This window comes from Elaeis guineensis, chromosome 1 (assembly GCF_000442705.2).
Source record: "Elaeis guineensis isolate ETL-2024a chromosome 1, EG11, whole genome shotgun sequence".
Lineage (NCBI taxonomy): Eukaryota > Viridiplantae > Streptophyta > Magnoliopsida > Arecales > Arecaceae > Elaeis > Elaeis guineensis.
The window spans coordinates 183,053,952-183,074,649 of NC_025993.2; the positions used below are offsets into that span (position 1 = coordinate 183,053,952).

The following is a 20,698-nucleotide window of genomic DNA, read 5'->3' on the forward strand; positions in this document are numbered from 1 at the left end:
ACATACTTCTATCAGTGACATAACATAGTACATATACAATTTGGAACGTGACATGCTCGCGCGAATTTGTTTACAACATCGCCATAGGTTCCCAATCTTAGTAAAAGAGTGAACGATCATTGCTCGTAGAGAGATCCAACCTGTTGCACCTTTCCACCGAATCCATCACTCACACATTAAATCTTGGACAGGCGACAGAGTACGTCACTCAATGCACTTCTACGATGTCCTTGTCCTGTTTCACGTATTCTCTTGAATTCGCAACTAATTTACGGGTGTTTGATAACAAATACGACACTTCCACTACCAATGGACACGGTCTGGACTGATCTTATTGTCCAAAGACCATCCATCTAGATTGATGATTGCTGTTCCATGTGCTCATACGCATCATCATGCGGGTGGTATCACAGACATCTTGAGCAGTCATGGCATGTAACAAGATCAGGCGGATGAGATGGTTCCTTAGATGGTGGATCCACCATCCGCATAAAAACTTCTATGCGTCGTAGTTTGTGGTTCATATTTTCCGGTACGATAATTTTCGATTCCACTGGAAGAGAAATCCTCCGCAACGGACGGCTGAGATAATACCTAAATTGCTCATTGGATCCACCATCCGTCCTAAATCAGGCCAACCGTACCGGAGCTGATGAAAAGTAATAATAATAAGAGAAAGTAAAAGGCCGAAGGTGCACGACCCGCTTAGATGACACCTGCCGGGACACGCGACCGCGCCTTCCATTTAAACGCGGGCCCCACTATAACTGGGCACGTGGCATTAAAATGGGGCAGTATGACATCCGTTCATTCGTCCGGCATGCATCAGGAAAAGGACAAAGCGCAGCTATTCCAATTGGAACGTCGAACACCATGTAGAACCAACAATAAATAACCACGTCCTCGAAGTCCTCTTTTTTATTCTCCTCCGCCTCTTTCTCTTCTTCTGTCTTTCCTTTATCTCTGCATCCCTTCTCGGACCCAAGCAAGCTTGGCGGTCTCCACGCGGCGGCGATTCCGGCCACCGTCCGGCGGCTCCGATTCCTCTCCGGCCGCCTCGATCCGCCAGAGCCCAGGCGGCGTCGCCGCCCCTAGGGATAGCTCCTCAGGGTAAGGCTCACAATCCTTCTCCCGTTTTAGGGTTAGGGATCTTCTTCGTAATTCTGTTCTAGCAAGTTAGGGATTTTGAGGATCGGGCTTTGAGAACTGGTGCTCCCGATCCCCCGCTCCCTTTCTGTCATACAAACGTGCTTGCGATCTCTGGGTATCTCTGGGTATGCGCGGGTTCTTTGATTTGGTTTCTTGATGGCATTAGATTTGATTTCGGATGGGATCGTCTTCTCGGGATCTTTGGATTTAATTGAGGTTTGTATGTATGCAATTCATGAAGGTTTTTTCCCCCGAGACGGATCTTTTCTTATATTTTCTGTTGATTTAGTGGATTTGGAAAATAATTGAACTCGCGGATGATTCTCCTGCCTTTTGTTTTCTTCTTTTTGTAATTTATTGAGTCTTTCGTGAATGGATTAAATATGTCGGCGAGGCAGTTGGCGGAGTACATAATCGGTGATCAACAGTCGGGGATGCCAATAAGACAAGCCTTCTTGCTTGCCAAGGTATAAAGTAGCCTTATAGGTTCCATGGCAGGACTCTGAATTGCCTAAAGTTGCCATGGTTGGGATTCAAGATCAATCCATTGGGCGTTCAGGTCTGGTCCCAAGAAATTCTCTGATTTAAGTGAATTATAGGGTTATCCATAAGGCTGTCATCATGTTGATTGAACATGGTGAGCAAGGCATGCTAAATATGGTTTGATTAAGGTGGTTTATGCAATTTTGTTGATAGTATCACATGGAATATTGCATGCTGAAGCATTCAAGTTTCATATAATTATGGAGATTATTGAGTGGATGGTGGAGTGGTCTTTAGAATCTGTGGCCATCTCCTGGTCTTTCAACTTCTGTACAGATCTTCCATCGCCATCCAGTAAGTTACGCTGACTTACCATTCAGATGACTATAATGGTCTTGTCAACTGTGCCAGCCATGATATCGTGGTTATCCAGTTGCGATATAACTTCTAAGATTTTTTCTTCTTTCATGTTAAAATATTTTTCCAGTGATCACTTTTTCTTTAATGAACATGATAAAATAGTTTCTGCAGTCATAGTATTCAAACTGCAGAAGATCATGGACAAACTTTTATGATCTATGAACACATTATATTCACATTGAAATGTTTGTATTTCTTGAATTGCTTATACTAGGTTGTTGTCTTGCATTTCATTTGCTTCTGCAGACCACTTCCTTAACCAGTTAGCAAGTATGAACTATCCGGTGTCAATGAATGTAACACTGTGTCAAGGATTTTAGTCATTCAACTATATGTATATTGAGAAGCTCAGAATGATTCCAAAATTTGGAGTATTCAACAAATAAAGTAAAGCAAATTCGATGACCATACTAGTGTATTTATTGAATGGTTTTTTAATCCAGGTGATTTATTATGGAATCAATATTTCTAAATTGTGCACTTAATAGTGCATGTAAGGATTCAAATGACCGAGTGATCCAATGTTGGGCATCATGTTCATCATCAAGATTTTATCTCCAATCTTATCTACCAGTTCACATTTCAATATCTGCATTGAAAAATAGGATAAGACAAATGTAATTTGTTTAGAAACTAGAATGTCTATACAACAATTGAAAACTGAATGCTTCTAGCATTGCTGGTTGCAGCATGTCTGCCCATTAATTTGTTTTTACAGTCAGTATGCACAAAAAAGAGAAATATTTGGTGGCATTCATAACCAAATTGTCCCAATTGCATCATAAGCTTTTTTTTTTTTTTTTTTTTTTTTTGTTTGGGGTCCTTTTGTATTACTTATACCTAAAGGGTCCATGAATTACAGAATGACTGTTTTACAAATGCAGATCAGGAGATCCTACACACGTGAGTGGAACATCCAGTTGACTAGAGCAGGAACAACAGTTAAAGAATAAGGTCATGCCATTTTCCCCATTTTCATGTTCTTTCTGTTGTAAAATTTCTTTATTCTATATTATGCTACCAAAGAATATTGGCATGTTTGGAAGAAAAGATGACAGAACGATATACATGCATAATTATTATAAAATGTTGGAATGTTAGTTTCTTAGTAACCTCTTCCATAAAACCTTCATATGCAAGAGAAAAAGTTGATCAGTTTAATGTCATCATTTTGGGCTCCAATTAGAGAAGAGATAGTAATAACAGAAACTTTTTACCAGATCTTGTTAACTTGCATCATCTTGTAAATCAGAATATCTTCTTAAATCAGATTATGGCTGGGATTTTCTAGGTTAGGTCCTGCATCATGTTTTTGGGGAATTGAAGTGATATTTGACTATCTTTTCAAACATAAAACATGTGCTTGGCATTATTTCTTGTATCTCCACATAAACTAGTTCTATATCTTGTCTTAAAGGACTCAAAGAAATCTCATTCATGTCTTTTACTTTTTCAGGCATAGATCTACGCATATAATTTGATGATCTTGCAAGCACCTTGCTTGAGTTATGGCTTCAAGTATACTGACAGGAGATCGAAGGTTAAAGTTCAACCATATCCATTTTCTTTTTTTTATTATAAAGTTGTATTGAAAATATTTTCATTTAATAAGACCACAACCAGTGTATCTAAAAAATCTTCTTTCTCAAATAAAATTCTGTGTACTTTATTTTAGTATGCCTTTTATAACTGAGCACATTATATTTAAATCAACATATAACATGTTTCAGGATCTTGCTTTCCAATGACTGCTTTTATTCTAATGCATATTGCACCTGAACCTTAGTGTCGTGCACAGTTTGATGATAAGAGAAGCAACTGTTAACTGCCAAGTACAAATTATGAACTACAAGTAAATTATATTTTATAATTAACCTAATCATTGCATATATACTATTTAGAATGTGCTTATATGCTATTTACCTCATAGGAAAAAAGATTTCTGCAGTGATGATAAGCAATCAGTTACTGCTGAGATATTGTGTATAATTTCTCTTTGGCATGTGCTTATTTGCCTGTTTACCTTTTGGAGATCTTTATTCTACACTGCGAGCAAAGAAACTAGTAATTATGATCAGCATGCAGCTTATTTTGTTATTGTCATCAACCTAAATTAGCATGCACATATTTATGTAAACGTGTATGTGATTATCATGCATATACTCTAGAAAATTTGATTATATGCTTTTTACCTCTTAGAAGGAAACTACATAAATATCTTTCCTAAAGTCTAAAACTTGCATATACGCTCCTCAAAAGAAAATCTGAACCTTGTACATATGTTCTTTATGGCTAGATGGCATGCTCCAAACGAAAAAATAGTGTTCGTAGATTAACTTAACATTTTATTCGTTCAAAGGTTTTTTGCATAGTATTTAATTGCTTGTTTGCTGCAAAAAATGTGAAAAGAAAATATATACCATCAGCATGAAGTTTTAAACATCTCTCAAGATTTTCGAAATAAATAAGATTAAGAACAAAATAGTAAATAAATAAGTTGGGTTAACTTTTAAAACTTGGCCATACTAAGGTAGAGTACGCAAGTCAGTGAAATGTGAGAGGATGGATATTTATGCAAAATTGTGACTTTTGCATGCATGCAGAATTCTCATTTGTTTAACATCTTTGTGTTTTCATGCCCACTTTGTTTATCAGAACAAGTTACAAGACGTAATCAAATTTGACGAAATAAAACATGTCTCACAGCATATTCAAACTATATGTTTATTTGAATGATTGTTTGTCCGTCTATATCATGGTGCATAGAGTATGTTCTTTGTTTTGTAGTTCTCTTTTCCCCCCTCCAAATAAGGTTCTAAAACCTACATATCATATCCATCAAAATGCTTCATTCTAAGGAGAGCTGAGCACTATTAAAATACCAACAAATAATTTAACAGAACCGATGATGATAGTGCAGCTGAATGAATCTGAGATGTGCCACCTTGTCTTCTGAACCTCTCAATACAATGGATAAACAGCATATCCAGTCACTGTCAATTAAATTCTACTAAGCACTTTATATATTCTTTTGAGCTTGCTTTCTTGCTCTGAAGCTTGATAACTATATGGCAGCCGAATTTATTATTACACAGTAACCATAATATTATCTTTGTGGTAATCTTTAAAATGAGTACCACCATATAAAATAATTTGCAATGGTTGAAGGATTGAAACCAGTACCTTACTGGTATGGCATCATGCAGACACATGGTATTTTTGCCTCTTGATGCTACTGAAGCAAAATAGCGGTAAAATACCATGTATTGGTATAATATTGGTAGATGGGGCATGGGGGTACGAGTAAATTGGTATGGCCGGTCTGGACTGTTCCACACGTGTACTGAAATCATTAGTAATTTTAATTTTACAAAAAGGGAAAACTCATTCAAATGTTTTTTCTTTTTAAAATACTTGTGCTGCATTAATTATTTGTTGTATCGTAATGTACTTTTGTTGTTTCACTAAATTGAGTGTAGATTGCCATTTATTCTATCTTGATCCATTAGTTCTTAGTTAATATTTTGTAATATACATACCAGTGGGTAATCTTATTTAACTTTTGTAATTTACTTGTAGATGGGCTTCTACACGAAAATCTGGCATGACTGTTTTGGGCAAAGTTCCGAAACCTATTAACTTACCCAGTCAAAGGTATTAATATTTCTAGAATGATTAGTTCAAGGTTCATTGTTCAATTTTTAGTGTTGTTTTTTCTCTGTAAATTAATTCATCCTCATTCTTGAAGGTTGGAAAACAATGGTCTGGACCCAAATGTGGAAATTGTTCCAAAGTGAGTCTCGTTCTTTGTCATTCTTTTCTTTACCTTATGAATATGATTCTCATACCCCGAACTTTTTGTGATGTATGTTTCCTTTTTGAATGATCAAAAAAAAAAAAAAAAGCCCAGTTAAAGTTTATTGTTGCTGCATGACATGACTTGTGGTTGCCTGTGGTAGGGGTACACTCACCTGGGGTAGCCGACCATCTTCAGCAGCACCAAATGCATGGAGTTCATCTACTCTATTATCACCTAAAACTGATGGTAGTACTGGTTCGCCAAGCCACATTAACGGTCGCCCATCATCTGGGGGTAGTGGCACGCGACCATCAACTGCTGGTAGTGATAGATCCCACGAGGCTGCTTCTAATGCATGGGGGTCAAATTCACGACCATCATCTGCATCGGGATTATTGGCACCAAATCAGACATCTATTGTAGCAACTCGCCCTCAAAGTGCAGAAACAAGGCCAGGAAGCTCTCAGCTGTCTCGCTTTGCAGAAAATTCAGCAGAAAGTACAGTTGCATGGGGGTCCACTAGAATTGCTGAGAGATTGGTATAGTTCTGGAAGTCAATATTTTTACTATTTAAATTTCTGAATAAGATATTTCAACACAAGTATCATTTGCTATTATTATTCATTGCTCAATGATTGAACTAAAGGAAATCACATCTCCCCTCTAGATCCATGTATAATCTCTTATGCAGGCATGTAATTGGATTTTGTACTTTGTAGGGGCCTCCATCATCGAAAACTAATGGGTTCACTCTGAGTTCTGGAGATTTTCCAACACTTGGTTCTGAGAAGGATTCTGAGTTGCATAGTCAGCGAGGTGCTTCTCACTTAATGGTTTTTGCACTCTTATAAACATATTTTTTTTATTTTATGAATGAGATTGATTGAGTAATATATATCCAGTTAATTGACATACTATAGAACTATCAGGTCCCTGATTAGTTTTTCCTTGTACCTTTTCCATTGGTTTTCATGGTACTAAAATGTGTGGTGTTTATTGGTCATCTGCTGGACTTTGGTATTGACTAGGGAAAGGAGTAGATATGCCAGTTTGATTCTCTCCATGCTGACCATGCATGTGAAGACTAGTATAAATTATGGTCCCATAAGTTAGCATATGCACCAAAAAGCTCAAAGGATTATGGCCAATTTCTAATCTTGGTCATTGGGCTAAAATCACTTGATGGCCTTGCAGCAGATGTCATAAAATATTAAACAAGAAGGAAATCAACCTCCCAAAAAGACTGCAAGCTTGGCCTAGAAGCCCTAGACTCCTTGGTATTCAGCAAAGGCCCCTTCATCCCAAACTTGTGTTCTTCTGTTTGGGTTGCATCAGCACTCCATCTTGTCTTGCACCATTATTGCTAATACAGGTTTTTATTTCTTGTAATATATGTCTAGCATTTTGTTAGGATTTGACGCTTCGAGATTCAGTCCACATTGAGCCCACAGCGAGGTCCGCGGCGAAAAACGGAGTCCAACAAAACCAAGATCACCCCAAACAGAGCTTGGATGGAGGAGATACGAGCTTTTGAAGTCGGCAGGAGATCCGAGATAGTGGAGGACCGCCGACGGCGGAGCGGCGGCGGGCCGGCCACAGGCGGCGGAGCGCGGCCCAGGCGGGGCCAACGCGCGGGACGCGCGACCCAGGCGCGCGGCCCAGGCATGCGACCCAGCCCACGCGCGGGCCCGCGAGGCGCGGCCCAGGCCCAGGTGCCTAGTGCGGGCGCTTAGGCCCGGGCGCGTGGGTCGGCCCAGGCCCAAGCGCTGCGCCTGGGCCTGTACCTCGATCCACGGTGGATCGGGCGGTTCACGGGCGGGTCTGTGGACCGCCTGGGCATTTTTGAGGCGTTTCTCGCAGTACACGGCACTATTCCGTGGACCGATCGTGATCAGACGGTCCAGAGATTTTTCGATGATGATCCAACGGTTTGGGATCTTAATTGGATTTGATTAGGACTCTTAAACCTAATCTAATTGAGTTTTAGCCCTTTAAAAGGATCTGAACAGTGAATTGTGGTATGTGGTCTTTGTGCGGCCTGGTTTCTCGTGGACGTGGGAAGGTTTCGCGCGGTGCAGGCGATCAGAACCTGAGAGAAGAGAGAGAGAGCCGTACGTTGAGAGAGGAGCAGGAGGCTCCTGGACAGCGGACGCTGGTCGCTTCAGGAGTTCAAGGAGGTCTTCCAAGAGAGAGAGCTTTTGTGAGAAGAACTTCTAGTGAGAGAGAAATTGAGTGTACGAGGGTTGAAGGTGAGATCTCCTCTTGTAAAATTTCTTTTTCATAGTGAAGTTTGCATGCCCCGTGGAAGCGAGCCTTTTTGTGACTGATCTACGTATTTTGATTTTTTAGTTTTATTTCTTCTTTCTTCCTGCTGCATCGCATGGTACTGAAAAGGTCCTGAGAGGTGGTGTCTTGGTCAGACATCCACCCAACAAATGGTATCAGAGCGAGGCGGTATAAGGATGCAGATTGCAGCAGTGGTGAGCAAGATTAAAGATGGAAAAGACAGGATCAATCAAGATGGAGATCAACAAGTTTGATGGTAAGAGTAATTTCTGTTTATGGCAGACGAGGATAAAGGACGTACTCATCCAGCAAGGGTTGATCGATGCTCTCTTGTGCGACAAGAAGTCAACCACCATGGAGGTGCGGGATTGGAAACGACTACAGACGCAAGCGATGAGTGCTATCCGTATGTACCTAGCGAATGAAGTGGTGATTCATGTGCTGAGCGAGACTTCTCCGACGGTGCTGTGGTCGAAGCTCGAGGAGTTGTATATGGCAAAATCTCTCACCAACATTCTTTTCCTCTGGAGGCAATTTTACCAGCTGCGGATGACTGAGGGACAGCGTGTAGGAGCATCTAAGTTGCTTTCAGAAGATCCTCACCGACCTCTTCAGCGTTGGTAAGAATGTTGAGGAGAAGATCAGGGCGTTGGTTTTGCTAGCGTCGCTTCCACCTTCGTACGAGTCCTTGGTGACTGCTCTTCTAGTGGGGAAAAGCACCATCAAGATGGACGAGGTCACTGCGGCGATACTCTAGAATGAGGTTCTCAGGAGGGAGAATCCGGCTTCGAGCTCAGGTGGCGGTAGCTCAGTTTTGGTGGCTTCTGGAGGAGCAGGAGGTGGTAGACGAAGCGATAGGAGATCGCGACAAGGGCGATCCAAGTTCAGGAGGGACTTGAGCAAAACCAGGTGTTACCGGTGTGAGTTGGGGCATCTAGCCAGAGATTGTCCTCAACTCAAAAATCGAACGATGGCTGCTATAGCGATGGCCGGCAGCGATTCAGATGGAGATGTCCTAAAAATATCTGACGAGGTATATACTTCTTCCCAGCAGTGGATATTAGATTCTGCATGCCCCTATCATATATGTTGCAGAGAGAAGCAGTTTGACTCCTTGGAGAACAGTGAGGACACTGTATATCTGCCGGATGGATCGAGCTGTGCGATCAGAGGCATTGGGATGGTCAGCTGGAAGACACATGATGGTGCAGTGAGGAGATTAGGAGAGGTTCGATATATACTCGATTTTAGGCAGAATCTTATCTCTTAGCAGACTGGATTCGAGAGGCTACAGGACGGTAGCTGGTGGAGGAATTCTGAGGGTGCTACACGGCGATAAGATTGTGCTGGAGAGGAAGAAGGAGAGTAGAGGACATTATTACCTAGCAGGAAGCCCAATGTGAGGTGGAGCTTCGGGAGCCAGGTGGAGTCCAAAGCGAGGTGGAACTCCAGGAGGTGGATTGGGCACGAGACAGGAGACTCGGGAGGACGAGAGGCGACGTCACAAGGTAAGATTCTTATTGCCGCAGGATGATGCCCCGAGCAGGTCTCAGGTCAGGAGGAGCATAGCATACGACGGAGATGAGATCGAGTGGCCTGGCTCGACTCTCATGTTTGTCCATCCATGATCAATAGGCGATTGCCCTAGGATATCGGGGCGAGGAGATCCAGAAGCTCTCGGAATTAGGAGGAGGCCGAATATCGAGTCAAGATGGAGATTGTTAGGATTTGACACCTCGAGATTTAGTCCATATTGAGCCCACAGTGAGGTCCGCGGCGAAAAATAGAGTCCAACGAGATCAAGATAACTCCAAATGGAGCTCGGATGGAGAAGATACGAGCTTTTAAAGTCGGCACGAGGCCTGAGACGGCGGAGGACCGCCGGCGGAGCGGCGGCAGTGCGGCCACAGGCGACGGAGTGCGGCCCAGGCGAGGCCAATGCGCAGGACGCACTACCTAGGTGCGCGGCCCAAGCGAGCGCACGGCCCAGCCCACGCGCGGGCCCGCGGGGCGCGGTGTGGGCGCAGCCCAGGCCCGCGTGGGCCGGCCCAGGCCCAGCCTGTACCCCGATCCACGGTAGATCGAGTGGTTCACGGGTGGGTCTGTGGACCGCCTGGGCGTTTCCCAGGCATTTCTCGTGGTCCACGGCACTATTCCGTGCATCGGTCACGATCGGACGGCCCAGAGAATTTTCGGTGATGATCCAACGGTTTGGGGCCTTAATTGGATTTGATTAGGACTCTTAAACCTGATCTAATTGAGTTTTAGCCCTAAAAGGGCCTGAACAGTAAATTGTGGTCTTTGTGTGGCATGGTTTCTCGTGGACGCGGGAAGGCTTCGCGTGGCGCAGACGATCAGAACCCGAGAGAAGAGAGAGAGAGAGCCGTACGTTGAGAGAGAAGGAGCAAGAGACTTTTGGACAGCGGACGTCGGTTGCTTCAGGGGTTCAAGGGGGGGTTTTCCAAGAGAAAGAGTTTTTATGAGGGGAACTTCTAGTGAGAGAGAAATTGGGTGTACGAGGGTTGAGGGTGAGATCTCTTCTTGTAAAAATTTTTTTTCATAGTGAAGTTTGCATGTCCCGTGGAGGCGAGCCCCTTTGTGGCTGATCCATGTATTTTGATTGTTTTTATTTTATTTCTTCTTTCTTTCTGCTGCATCGCGTGATACTGAAAAGGTCCTGAGAGGTGGTGTTCTAGCCAGACATCCACCCAACACATTCTTTCTGTAATTGTTACGTAAAAATTAACATGTTATTGAGACATATATCCTGGTTACCACCTGACAAGCATCAAAAGGAAAGAATTAAGTAGTTGCATGTATTGGTACCTGCATGTCCTGCAATAATGGTCAGTTTTGACACATGGTACATCAGCGCATTAGTTCTGTGCCATCACCAACAGGTGCACTGTCTTGGTACAGTGCCATATCATGTAATGATATGGGTATCAGTATTGGCGTTTCGGCTTTGTTTGTCAAGAATGACTGCCTTACAACATAAAAATAATTTTAACTATAAAATAAACATAAATTTAATGGACACTACAGTAAGTTGACTAGTCAGTGGTACTATTATTTGAAAAGAAAATACCCAATCAAGTGTGATTATACTAACATAAGAAAATTAAGGTTTTATAGTAAATAGGTCAGAATGCTCAGACTTTTCATATTAATGCAAATTCTTGAAGGTTGAACTTTCAATACTTGTATTATACTAACAGAAGAAAATTAAAGTTTTATAATACATAGGTCAGAATTCTCAGACTTTTCATATCAATGCAAATTCTTGAAGATTGAACTTTCCATACTTATACTGGAGTTTGGACATGACTCTCCAAATTTTGTGCTGAATATTGATTCTTTGAGATGATGTAGGTTGAACATTCCATTTTCTCAGGGCTAATGAGTATCATGCCATTCCATATGATTTGTTCCGAGAAATGACAATATTTCAGAATTCCTAAAGTGGAAGCTTCCAGGCAGTGTTGCAAATTGTATATCAACTAACCTATTCACATCTTTAATAACTATAAAATTCATTGCAAGGGTTAAACCAACTTGCAGATTCATTCAATACGTTGATTGTATGATCTGCATATCTTACATTCTTTTAACTGGCATCCTGCAAATTGTGTTTCTTAAACTACATAAGCAGGTAAAATTGTTGTAACAATCATTTTGCATATCTCTGTGCTTACTCTTTGACTGACAGTGGAAGCTGTCTATACCAGGACTAAAGTTCACTTACTGTTTTTCCTCCTATAAGTACATGTGATAATGTGGCTTTGCTTCGGGAATACCATATAGTAGTTCAACTACACATGAATATTGATTTTTTTTTCTTAGCAAAATCTAACACTATATTTCTGTATTCAATAAGTTGACTGATGTATGCATGTCTAATTATCTTGTTTTTAAAGTAAACTGTGTTCATCCTTCACTCTGTCAATTTCTTGCATGAATTCTTCATTCTTCTATTTGACCTGGTAATCCAATGAATTTGGGGATTTGTAGGGTACCTTGTGAAAGTACTGGTATTTTCCAAAGTATGTTCGGACCAAATTCCTATAGAAAAATCACATCAACTAAGTTACACTTATATTGTAGGTGAATGTATATATCAGTTGTCGTTCTACATTATGCTAGTTTAATCAACTATTTGTTGTTAAGAGTTCTCATGTTGGAGCAAAGGTTGCATATGCACATTTTGAAATGTAAGAAAATAAATGAATAAAATGAAAGACAACATATTATGACACAAAACCACCAAAAAGGTTAAGTGTTTCAAAAGAACCGTAAAGGTGCATGGTCTTCTTTCATTGCATCTTATTGTAGGTATTTTGAGACTTGAGCAATACAATTTGTTGAATACTTGAATTGTTGCTAACAGGAGAAATCCGAATGGATCAGATGATGCTTTTACATAGAATCTTGGTTAGACTTGGATCATCTAATTTTTTTGGACCTGATATTTGCTATCTAGCATTTCATCTAGGTCTAATTTATGGGCTGTATGTGGATGAACTTTTGTTCCCTATTTGTTTCTCAACAATTATGAGTTTTTAAATGTTTATTTCCCTTTTTTTTTTGTGTTGAAGTTACAATATGATGCACTGCTTTTTACAATCAGGAATCATAATCCATAAAAAAAGGGAAAAGTCACAGGATATTGTCATTGGTAGTTTGCTGGTCACACTTTATTCAGCTTCTAAGCACTTCCTGATGCTTCTGGCTCCTGTCTTTCTAAAATATTGGTCGCTTAATATCATAAATGACCTTAGTTTCATTACCTTTATGCTTGTTTTTATTCATTATTGTCAAAGTCCATGTCTTGTGCTTTTCTAAATACAAATCCCAACTTTGTTTACAAAGAAAAAACATGATGATTATGTATTTTAACATACTAAAGCATTTTTGGCTTTTTCAACTTCCTTCCCCTAACCCTGCTGCCCTGCCCTGCCCTGGGATAGTATCACTTTGTTGTATCCTCTTCCATCTTAAGCTTCTTAGAGCTGTTTTGCATATACAGGTTCATATCATGTGTATCAAAGCAATGCATTATGTTACATTAGTTATTTTTATTTGTGTTATTGGCACATTTATAATATCTAAGAAAGGAATAGTGACGAGCATAATCAGATTTGTAGTACACTTTTTTTTTTTTTTTTGAATTAATGGAAGGTTTTTTAGGAAAATAGCTGTGTTTTCATCTTCATACTTATGATACAATTTTCTTATTTGTTTCTAGGTCATAATTCTCAAAGTCGTCCCGCTTCTGCTTCTTCTGGTACAGATGCAGCACCAAAGGAAAAGCTGGAATCTCCTCTGCCTGGTGTGTTTACGTTGTCATGCATCCTTAGGTTTTTAAGATTGTAGAGTATTTAGAACTATTTTTTCTTTCAGTAGTTAAGTCCATATCATTTCAGATTTTATTCACTTCTCCCATGGCAATGTGGAATTTGCTTCCTCTCTTCCAGGGGATGCCAGGGTAGCTGAATGTTCAGAGCAGGGAACTATGAATACCCAAAAGGCAGATAATTACTTGCATGTCGGAGGTCGGGCCTCACCAAACATGAACTGGCAGATGGAACCCCAATATCCAAGCTTGAACATGACGCCTCACCAGTTTGACTCATGGCATGGTCCTCCACTCGACTCTCCTGATGGAATTTGGTATAGAGGAAGGGGGTTAGGTGGTCCATGCAGACCAACTGGGCCTCCTGGTGGTTTTCCTGCCGATCATTTTGGTTATTATCCTCAGTTTCCCCCAAGCTCTGAGGCTGTTCCTAGGCAGGGTCCTGGACAGGGTGGATACCATCCCAATAATGGTGAGACATATCGTCCTCATGTACCCCCAAACTCATTTATGGTTGCCAGTCATCCTGTTCTTCCAGCTAGACCTGGAGTTTATCAAACTCCAGTGCCCTATGATGGCTATCATGGCATGCCACAAGCAGGCTTTTGCAGTTATGGTGAGCGACAGGTCCCCTTCTCGGGAGTAGCTAGTCGGCCAGGTGTTTATAACCAGCATCCACATCAACATGGCAATCCTAACCCAGGACAGTTTCATATAAGACCTCGTGGACATGATCCACCAATGGTGATGGAAACTGATCGAACTCATGGTACTCATCAAGGACAGTACAAGGTTTTACTAAAACAGCATGATGGTTTGGAATTGGAGGATAATAAGTTACAAGAGATGGAGCTTAACCCACACTTTGGTAAGGGAAGCAAGCGAGGACGTTCTGCGCAGGAGGCAAGCTGGTGCACAAATAGCAGAAAGGATGAACAAGCAGTACTTGGGAGGTCAAAACCTGATTGTGAAGGTTTTTCAAAGCCATCCAGTGACCTTGAAGGTCATTCTTCAGAACCTGTTAGCATGGACTCTCAAAAAAGTTCGAACAAATCGACTGATGGCATTTTGACGAGACCAGAAGCTGCTGTTTCAGTGGCTCACGATAGGCAAGGGTATCCTGTTACTAAAAAGAATGCAACATTGATAGAGAAAATAGAGGGCCTAAACAATAAAGCTCGGAGTGCTGATGGCCACAGTGAAGTTGCACCATTTTCATTCAGAGAAGAAAAGACAAAATTAAAGGCTGCAACTAGAAAGGCAGATCATTCTCCAAAACCAATCTGCTCTAATGTTATTACATTGGAAAATGCTCCTTCATCTGGTATGGTCATCCCAGGTCCTGGTGAGTTAAATTCTTCTACAATAAGCAACGACGTGAAATTATCCAGTGATTGGAAAACTGTCCCTGGGCCATCAGAATCGCAAGTTATTGCAGTGGGTAAGTCAGATTCTTCAGAACTAGGTGAAGTGGGTCATTCTCATAATTATATGAGAGACAATGCAATGCGAGCTAGAGTGGATTATCATGCTAAGTCAAGAAGTAATAGTCAAGTTGATGATGGATGGACAAAGGAATCCCCTGGAAGAGATTCCTTGGTGCTAATCACTGTGAAAAATGGTGAGAATGGCGCTCAGGGAGGTGTTCCTGATGGCCATTCTTCTCAAGAGGATACTGCAAAGGAGTCGCATCATTCAATCAACAGTGCATCTGCATCATATACGCCATCTTTGGATTCACTTGATTACCAAGCCCAGGTGTGTAGATTCTCTCATCTTCAGTATGCCATGGTTGCAATACATGTTCGACAATCATTTTAAGAACCCTGGAAGTCATTAATTTGTTTTCTTCAAATTTTTTTTTTCTTGACAACTGGAAAAACATAGTTTGGATTTTGGGAAGAATTTTATGAAAAGTTCTTGGTTCTCTGTAATAACTAGGAGTTTGATGAAACAGAGATGTTAGGAAACTCCATTCTGGGACTATATGAAACTCTTTTTTTCACAAGAGACCCATTATGTTATATTATTTCTTCGTCTAGTAATTCTATCAAGTAATAGCTTGAAGTTTTAACAAAAGCCATGCTCACAAGCTGCAATCCTTGTATATGGTGGTGTAAATTGGCATTGCCTACCTGGTCCTATTTTTGTCAAGTAAATTGAAGTATCAGTTAATGCTTAATCAATGCAAAGAGGTTCTGATTTTATGTAATTTTTGTGAAGAAGGTATGTAGACTTGTTTCAGATTGTGTTCAGAAATCCATTATATTCTTAACAAAATTATATACTTTCCAAGAAAAGATAGTTCTATAACAAAAAATAAATGTTTATAGCTTTAGGCCTTCATAATACTAGTTGAAAAGCATCATGCATATTTATGAGTTTATTCTGTTTAGGAGAAAAATTCAATCCTCTTTAAACAAAGTAAGTAGGACTAACCACTACCATCGGTCTACTTCCTGAAGAATATGCTTGTGTTCATATTGTTTCCTTTAAATTATGAGATGTTTTTCCTTTCTATTATGCTTCTGGTAATTGTGTGCAAAAGGAATCTGGAAGGTAAAATGCAACTAAATGTATAGTTTAGGATAAGATGTTGTATATATAAAACGCTCAAAAGGAGAACTGTGATTTTGATGATATAAAATTGAGCATTTAATTGTAGAATGTCTGCATCCTGAAGAAGCGTTAATTTAAGAGCAGTGGAAATTATGTTGTATATATTTTTTTAAATGCAAATGACAAAGACTGTTCCAGTAACTCACTGACAATAGTTCTATTAAGTTGCTCTGTGAAGGCTTCCCTAATGTTCCTTGATCAATCTGATGCTATTTTGTTGCCTCTTTCTCCTAGCGTGCTAAAATGAAGGAGATAGCCGCACAGCGTGCAAAACAATTGCAGGAGGAGGAGGAGGAACGGACAAGGGAACAAAAAGCAAAAGCTCTTGCAAAGTTGGAAGAGTTGAACAGGCGATCTTCTGCACAAAGCTCAAAACAGAAGTCAAATGATGCTATACCAACAAGCATTGATATGCAGCATAAACAAGATTCTGGAGTTGATACAGTTCTGAAAACTGATGCAACAAACAATGAAGTGCCAAGTGTTATGTTAGCTGAGAATTCTGATGCGCTGATACAAGCAAATGATAGCAATCCTAAAAATATTCATGTCCCAGCTGAGTTGCCTTCAGATATAGCTTCACATACTTCGAATAATGTTACCCAAGATCCTGCAATTTACCAAGACACATCCTTGGCCCTCAGGCAAGAGATTAATAATACTGTGGTTGCTTCCCAGACAGTGGGTTCACGTATTCATGATACTAGTATTTCCAAGCATAAGCATTTGGGCTACAGAAGAAGGCAGACTATTTCAACCGAAAAAAATGCAGGTGAGAACCCAATTGCTTCTGGGAATATGGAAAGCCCAAAAATTCTTGTTGAGATGGCTGTAGATGCATCAATCAATGATAGCTTGCACCATAATGAGGATCCTTCTTTGCAGCACAAGAAGAAAAATACTAAGAACTCAAGAAATAAGAACAAGTTAGATGAGGCTCCAATGAGCTCCACCACACCATCCTTAGCACATACTGAAGAGGGCATTGAAAAAGGTCCAATTGATTGCCAGAAAACTCATCCCCCAGCATCAGAGGCAGAAACTGTCTCTGTTCCAGCTCAAAATTCTAGTGAGATTTCAGGAACACAAGGTCCCAGTGATATTATGGCTACATCTTCCAAACAGGAGTGGTCCAAAGCAACTGAAGAAGCACGTGCTTGGTCTAGCAACCAATGGAAACCTCAGCCTCCTAGGAGGTCAGCAAGAAACCAGCAGGGTATCAAGCCTGGAGACAAGTTCCATGGTGGGGAGGCTGTTGTCTGGGCACCTGTTAAACAACAAAACAAAAGTGAGCAGCAACCTGAGGAAATTAGCCAGAGCAATATAACTGATGCTAGCAGTCAATCTTTGGAGAAGAAAGAGCATGATATTCAGAATGGTATGAAAACAAAGAGGGCTGAAATGGAGCGATATGTTCCTAAACCTGTGGCCAAAGAAATGTCACAACAAGAAAACTCCCGGCAACCTTCTTTCCTCAAGCAGGGAGCATCTAGCGATAAGTCTGGGAGACCTGAATTTGATTCTAGGAGTCTTGATAGTGGCAGAACTGATGGTTTGGCAGTTGGAAAGACAGAATTTCTTGCCAATACCAAAAATGGAGAGGAGAATAAACCTAACAGGCGTGGCAAGACACATGCTTCTTGGCGTCAAAGGAATTCAGCTGAATCTGCATCAGCCTTTCAGAGTTCTGGTGAAGGTTCAGGCTCTTCCGGTGCAAAAGTTGTCCAGAACCCTTCTGATAGCCAATTAGGAAAGCAGTTTAAATCTGATGACTGGGACAGTAATAATGATAATGCAGCGCCAACTGAACCGATTGCCTCACTTGGTGTGAAAGACGAAGGAATAACTAGCAGACAAAAGCGCCAGCAATTTAAGGTCCACAGAGTTGCAGGAAATAATCATGCCCCTGCTGGAAACAAGGATTTGCAGACCGGGATAGATGATAAAAGTGATATCCGAACTCCAGTCCCTGACTTAAATGAACCTGATTTAAGAAATACTTCAAAAACTGAAAACAAGAATTCTGGTGGTGAGCATATGAGGTCTCATTGGAAGCCGAAATCTCATGCCAATTCTCATAAGCAAGGAAATAGGAGCAATGGAGGGCAAAGAGTTGCTTTTCATGGTGGCAGATCTGACAAGGAGTTTGCTTTTAAGGGGTTTGAGAGTAATCCTTTGCAGGAGGATGCTGATGCCCTTATCCAAGAAAATGGAGTTGGCAAATCCCATCAAGAAGCTAAAGGATACATGAAGGTTACCGTAGATCCATCAAAACAACAGAGCCATACCCCAAACAAAGATGTGCCAATTAATGCTGAGCTAGGTCCAGAAAATGTAAAAGCCCAGCATGAACACCAGGTTGTTCCATCACCACGACGACATGGACAGCATAATGGGCGCTTTATTAGAGGCCAAGAAGTAGCTTATAGAGGTAGGGATTCAGGGCAAGATGCTGGCAGGCAAAATTTTCACAGACATGGCGACAGGAGAAGGACTAACTCACATTATGAGTACCAGCCTATTGGGCCTTATGATAAGCCTAGTGATTCATCTCAGTTGAACTCCCATGTTGGTGAAGAATCCCAGGAGGGTTCCCGGGCTCGAGGACTGAGGTTCAGGGAGCATGATCAGAATCACTCAAGACACGGTGGTCAATTCTTCAGGCAGAGCAGTGGTGCCGCAGTTCATGTTGGTGAGCCTTATAATAATGGAGACTGAATGTCGATACAGGTATGTACATGGAACAACTTATATGTCACATGCCTCATTATGGTTCAGATCTTGTTTTGTCAATATTAATATGTAAAATTCTAGATGAGTAAATGCAGTCTAGAGTTTGAGCATGATTTCATCAAATTTCTGATTGATCACATTTGCCTGGCAGCATGCTGGAAGCCTGGGTGTCATGACACTTAGGGTGAAGGGGTTCTTTGAGATCAGTTTGCCTTGCATTTTGTTGACTTGGTTATTCCCTATGCGTGATTTGATTAGTAACTAGTTCCACCCCTTGTTCTCCATGCGATGCCTCAGTCAAAGTGAGAGTTAAAGCTAAATGGGTTTCTCCACAGGCGGGAGTCTGATTTGCTGGATTTAGGATGTTATGTTGGACTGGACTTGTTTTGCATCCATTACTGAATTCCGTGTCAAATCCTTTCAAAAACCTGAAAGTCAAATGAATTCTGTTGGAGACATATTTGTCAGTGGCTTTGATTTTACCAGGTATGTTGAAGTGTGTTGCGTTTAGTTCCAGCTTGTTTTACTGTATATGAACTCCTTTACGTGGAGCCTTGTACATACTCGTGAAACCCTATGATGGGCAGAGCATGGTGATTTTTCTCTTTTCTTTTGACATATCTGACCCCTCTTGCTATCTCAGCATGCTATTAAACACTGGAACGCATCTTGTCCTGCTGCCATTTGGCTCTTTTTAACATATTATTACTTCCCTGTTGCCATCTCAGTTTCATGTTTTCTGTTACTGGGCTCTTGGTACCAATATTATGGAAAGTCTTTCTGTTGTAAATATTCGTTGTCTAATCAATCATGTATGATGCTTTGTTTTCTGAGAAAGTAATAGAAATTTTCTTTTAACAAGGAAAAATAAGAATATGATAGCGAATTGATGCTTATGATTTTAAACTGCTGATCTGAGATGATTTGCACGACTGCTGAACACTTGGGCAGTTCCTGATGGTTTGAGCCCCATGGTGTGTATGAGACAGATTTCTTTGTATTTGAATCTGATCAGCTATGAAACTAGATGTTCTGTACTGCTGTCATGGTATCAGATATTGATGATGAAGTGATTGGAGGTAATTGGCAAGCATAGTATCTTTTATTTTGATTGGTGGATTAGCTATAGCTTTTATTACCATCCCCTGTTATTCAGGGTCTAAATTGTATGGATGTTGTTCCATAAATCAAAACAGGGTGACAAGAAGGTTCTATATAGCCGGTCATACCACCTGCTGTATAGTGCCTTGCAAGTGCACGGTAACATGAGAACCGGTTCTTCGGTTATGCATAGTTTGCGTGGAGTTCAGAGAAAAACTCGCTGGTTATTTTCTCAGAAAAAAAACAGAGAGAGAGAGAACTGGCAATATGAGGAGAAAATCGGTAATATCACGTCAAATTTATCACAATCCAACAAAAGTATGTGTGTTTTATCGAGTATCATGTATTTCATCGATTTTCGTGAATGATGTTCCATGTTAGCCATCGATTTTTGCATTTTGATTGGGTTGTCATGGTAACACCGCTGCATAGTTTCAGTGGAGTTCGGATTAAAGAACTCGCTGGTTATTTAAAAAAAAAAAAAAAAAGAAGGAATAGGTAGTGCTACATGAGAGAGAGAGAGAGAGAAGTTGGAGCGGGTGACCGAGTGAATTGGCAATTGAATAGCTCTATGGATGATGTACATCATGTTCTGATGCGAGTTGTCTAAGTCACGTTATCAACTCGCTATTTTTGTTTTTTGTTTTTTTTTGGTTTTTGGCGATAGGCTCGATTCATTTTGGATGGCAGCTTTGCCTGGTCTACATACAGTGGAAAATGCCTGGGCAATTGATTTGCACTCTAGATTATGCATA

The 20,698-nt window shown here is 40.7% G+C and overlaps 1 protein-coding gene across 2 annotated transcripts; it reads left to right on the top strand.

The window, feature by feature from the left end:
* Positions 1-970: 970 nt before the first annotated feature.
* Positions 971-19,324, top strand: LOC105040024 (protein MODIFIER OF SNC1 1). Of its 2 annotated transcripts, XM_010916397.4 has the most exons (11): positions 971-1,110; positions 2,937-3,006; positions 3,509-3,592; positions 5,632-5,706; positions 5,801-5,845; positions 6,012-6,390; positions 6,571-6,667; positions 13,383-13,466; positions 13,612-15,248; positions 16,344-18,839; positions 18,994-19,324. In XM_010916397.4, the coding sequence occupies exons 3-10, from the start codon at positions 3,561-3,563 to the stop codon at positions 18,825-18,827; spliced, it is 4,833 nt and encodes a 1,610-aa protein (XP_010914699.1). In that variant the 5' UTR covers positions 971-1,110; positions 2,937-3,006; positions 3,509-3,560; the 3' UTR covers positions 18,828-18,839; positions 18,994-19,324. The 2 variants fall into 2 exon arrangements, with proteins under 2 accessions (XP_010914699.1, XP_073106773.1); XM_073250672.1 differs by lacking the exons at positions 971-1,110; positions 2,937-3,006; positions 6,012-6,390; positions 6,571-6,667 and having other exon boundaries at positions 3,503-3,592.
* Positions 19,325-20,698: the final 1,374 nt, after the last annotated feature.